The following is a 3,969-nucleotide window of genomic DNA, read 5'->3' on the forward strand; positions in this document are numbered from 1 at the left end:
ACACATATGTATATGAATATACATATATACACAAACATATATTTATGTGTAAAAAAAAAATAATATATATATATATATATATAACATATATATATATATATATATATATATATATATATATTTTTTTTTTTTTTTACACATATATATGTTTGTGTATATATGTATATTCATATACATATGTGTTTGTATGTATACATGTATATGTAAATATATATATGTACATATATATTATATATACATATATATAGATGTATATACATTATATATGTGTATATAGTATCTACATACATATACATAAGATATATATTATATATATTTATATATATATGTCTCAGTTACTTTATTTAGGTAATTCCTTACAATAAAGTTAGTTTTGATTCACATTACTGATATTGACCATCTTCAGTAGCTAAATCATTGGAAACAAAGCAGAAATTGTACTTTGTAATATTTTTTCCTCAATATTGACGGAACAAACTTGAGGATATAATGGTGGGTGTCCCCTACAATAAGGGATTTGTGCATGCAGAGCAATGTTACAATCCAAATGGTATTCTAGGTAGTATAAAATACAGTAATAAGTCTGCAGACAATAAACTACATCCATATCACTGACTATCTAACAAGGTACAGACTTTGAATGATTTTTGTATCTCAGAAAAGGATAAAAATGAAAATTGAAGAATTTGCTTCTTAGTTTTGAACAATTATTTGATAGCTTTCCTTATCACCATACAAGTATTTCACTTTCTGGTTTGTTTTTACAGGTGTGCAGCATGTGTGGCATGGAATACAGCAATGTTGTGGCCTTAGAAACTCACTGGATCCGCCATGGTATAGAAGTCTCTCGTGAAGGTGAACAGACTCCAGAATCTAAGCCTGAGAAAACTTCAAAGGCATCTTTTACAAACACACAGTTAAGGGTAAGATGCATATTCTCATTTATCAGTTGATGCTGTTGCACATTTTTACATACATTATTAATCTGGGCTCAGACTCGGAATGCATAAATGTAAGTACTTTCCACAGTGAGCATGCTTTTGTTTGTGTGCATGTGCATATCCATGTGCAAATGTGTATGTTTAGAAAAACATTTTAAGATAATTAGAAGTGTGTGTTGATGTATATTAACCCCTCAAACTGGATGTCAGGAAATGGTGAGGAGGGAGATGGCTGAATTTGCCTCACTATATGATAGTTATGATAGTTGAACAAACTATTAATGTATTGATGCTAATGTTCATGTTTTTGTCATTTCAGATTCTTGATACTCACTATGAACACAATAACTTTCCTGGAGCTACAGAGGTGTGGCTTGTAGCTAAACGGCTAAGGCTCAGACCAAAGCAAGTTACACATTGGTTCCAAAATAAGAGAGGTAGAGACCGTAGAGTGCAGGGTATAAATGCTCCTTATTCACGTACTTGTCCTCTTTGTGGAGCAGCATTTATATGTGAACTATTTCTTAACAACCATAAAAAGATTCACAAAATAAACAGTAGATACCCATGCACAGAATGTGGGGCCATATTCCTGTCACCAGTATTGCAGGAAACTCACCTGCTTTACCACAATGTCATTCCTAAAGCAATGATTCCTTTCCGTAGAACTCAAAGCGGTACAAAAGACCCGTTAACAGAAGGGCAGACAAAAAATGCAGATAATTGTGAGTTAGAAGATTCAGACTCCAGTGAACCAGAACTCATTATTGCAGACTCAGAAAATTTTGACTTATCTTTTGATAATTCACAAGATAAAGAGAATTCAGCTGAAGTTGATGACCAGATCCAGACAGAGAGTCTTGAAGAAACTGAGAGCATTGAGAAAATTCAAGTTGAAACTTCAGATTTGGAGAACAGAAAACCTAATCCAAGAATGATTGGTGAGGAAGTCTTCTTTGATGATAATACAGACAGTGAAGATGATGATGATGATGATGAACCAAGATTGAAAATAGTGAGTGCCTACACTATTTCTGCAGATATAGAAGATCATGAATTAGAGACAGAGTAGTAATAATCAGATGTAATAGAAGTAATGTAGGACATGGTTAATCATTGATGGTAGTAAAATATGTTTTGCAGACCTATCATAAACGTTTCCAACTTTGCTACCAGTGCAGTTCTTGTCAGTTGTCCATTTCTCATTAGTGGCTTCCTGTTACGTAGATTAAAGAGTTACTAAAATGTACAATGGGAGAGTGGCTTGGAAACTATAATCATTTATGTAGGGCATGCTGTCTCAGAACTTCTGATGATATGTTCATGAAGCATATACATATATATATATATATATATATATATATATATAATAAATAATATATAATAGATATAATAGAGAGAAGATTGGTATATGAGATATAATGCATATAATATAATGCAGATATATATAATATAAGAGATAATATAGAATAATAAGATCTATAGATAGATATATATATATATTTAATATATAAGATCATAAGATATATTATATATATATATATGATAAGATATTATATATATATAGAGATATAAGAGATATATTGATAGATATATAGATAATAGATAATATATATATATATAGATATATATATTTAGTATATTATATATATGCATACATATAATATATTTATAATATATATACATATATTAGATATATAGAAATAGAATTTAATATATATACATAAATATAGATATATAATATATAGATTGAGATATAGATATTATGATATAGCAGATATATTAAGTAGATGATATAGAGATAATATATATTAGATATATAATCATGATATAGATAGAGATATAGATATATAAGAAGATAGTAAGATATATATAGAATAAGATATATAATAAATGGATAATATATAAAATATATAATGATAAACATAGACAATCTATATATATATATATATAGATACATATCATATAATAAAATAATAATATATATATAGAATATTAATATATATATAATATATACATACATAATAAATATACATATGATAGATGTATGAAGATAATAATATACTATAGCTATAGATATAATAATATATATACATATAGATAGATAATAAAATATATAATATATATATATAGAGTATAAATAAATAATATATATATAGATATATAATATATAGAGAATATATATAGATATATAATATGATATTATATATATATACGAATAAGATAGATTATATATATAATAAAATATATATAGAATAATATAGTATATATACATAATATATAATAGATATAGTACATATATAAGTATTATAATAATATAATATATATAATAATAATATACTATTAGATATATTATATATGATATAATAATAATATATATCTATATATAATATATTATATATAAATAATATATAATATATAGTAAATACATAAAACTAGATATATGAAAATGAGATGACAAGTCAAATTATGGATTACCTATAGACTGAAGATGAATAGGTGATTATAAATGAGTCATTATAAATATTTAGGGTTTATACAAAGATATATAAGAAGAGTGTACATATATACATCTATATCATATATAATATATTATATTATATATATAATATATAATATATATATCTATATATATAATATATATATAGTATATGTACATAGATACATGATGTATGATATTATGATATACATATGTATATACATTATATATAACTATATACGAATAGTATACATAATATATTTAAGTTATATACTAACAATATTAAAATAAATATATATATATAATAAGTCAGTATTTGTATATGATATATATGATATATATGTGTAATAGTAATATAGGTATAATATGATATATATATATATAGTAGCAGTATATAATATATAATATATAATAATATAATTATATATATGATATATATATATATATATCAGAATGTATTATGATAATAATAGATGATAAAGTAATATATAATATAATATATATGTAGTATATATATATATATATTAGTTATATATAATATATATATAT

General features: G+C 23.9%; 1 protein-coding gene across 1 annotated transcript in view; it reads left to right on the forward strand.

Annotated features, from left to right (window-relative positions):
* Positions 1-2,266, forward strand: part of LOC119596679 (zinc finger protein 585B-like) — a 3,666-nt gene extending 1,400 nt beyond the window's left edge. Inside the window, exons 4-5 of the mRNA XM_037946012.1 lie at positions 768-923; positions 1,261-2,266. Coding sequence (XP_037801940.1) covers positions 768-923; positions 1,261-2,013 — 909 coding nt within the window. The 3' untranslated portion in view covers positions 2,014-2,266. The remainder of the gene's footprint in view (positions 1-767; positions 924-1,260) is intronic.
* Positions 2,267-3,969: the final 1,703 nt, after the last annotated feature.

The sequence above is a fragment of the Penaeus monodon genome, chromosome 3 (genome assembly GCF_015228065.2).
Source record: "Penaeus monodon isolate SGIC_2016 chromosome 3, NSTDA_Pmon_1, whole genome shotgun sequence".
NCBI lineage: Eukaryota > Metazoa > Arthropoda > Malacostraca > Decapoda > Penaeidae > Penaeus > Penaeus monodon.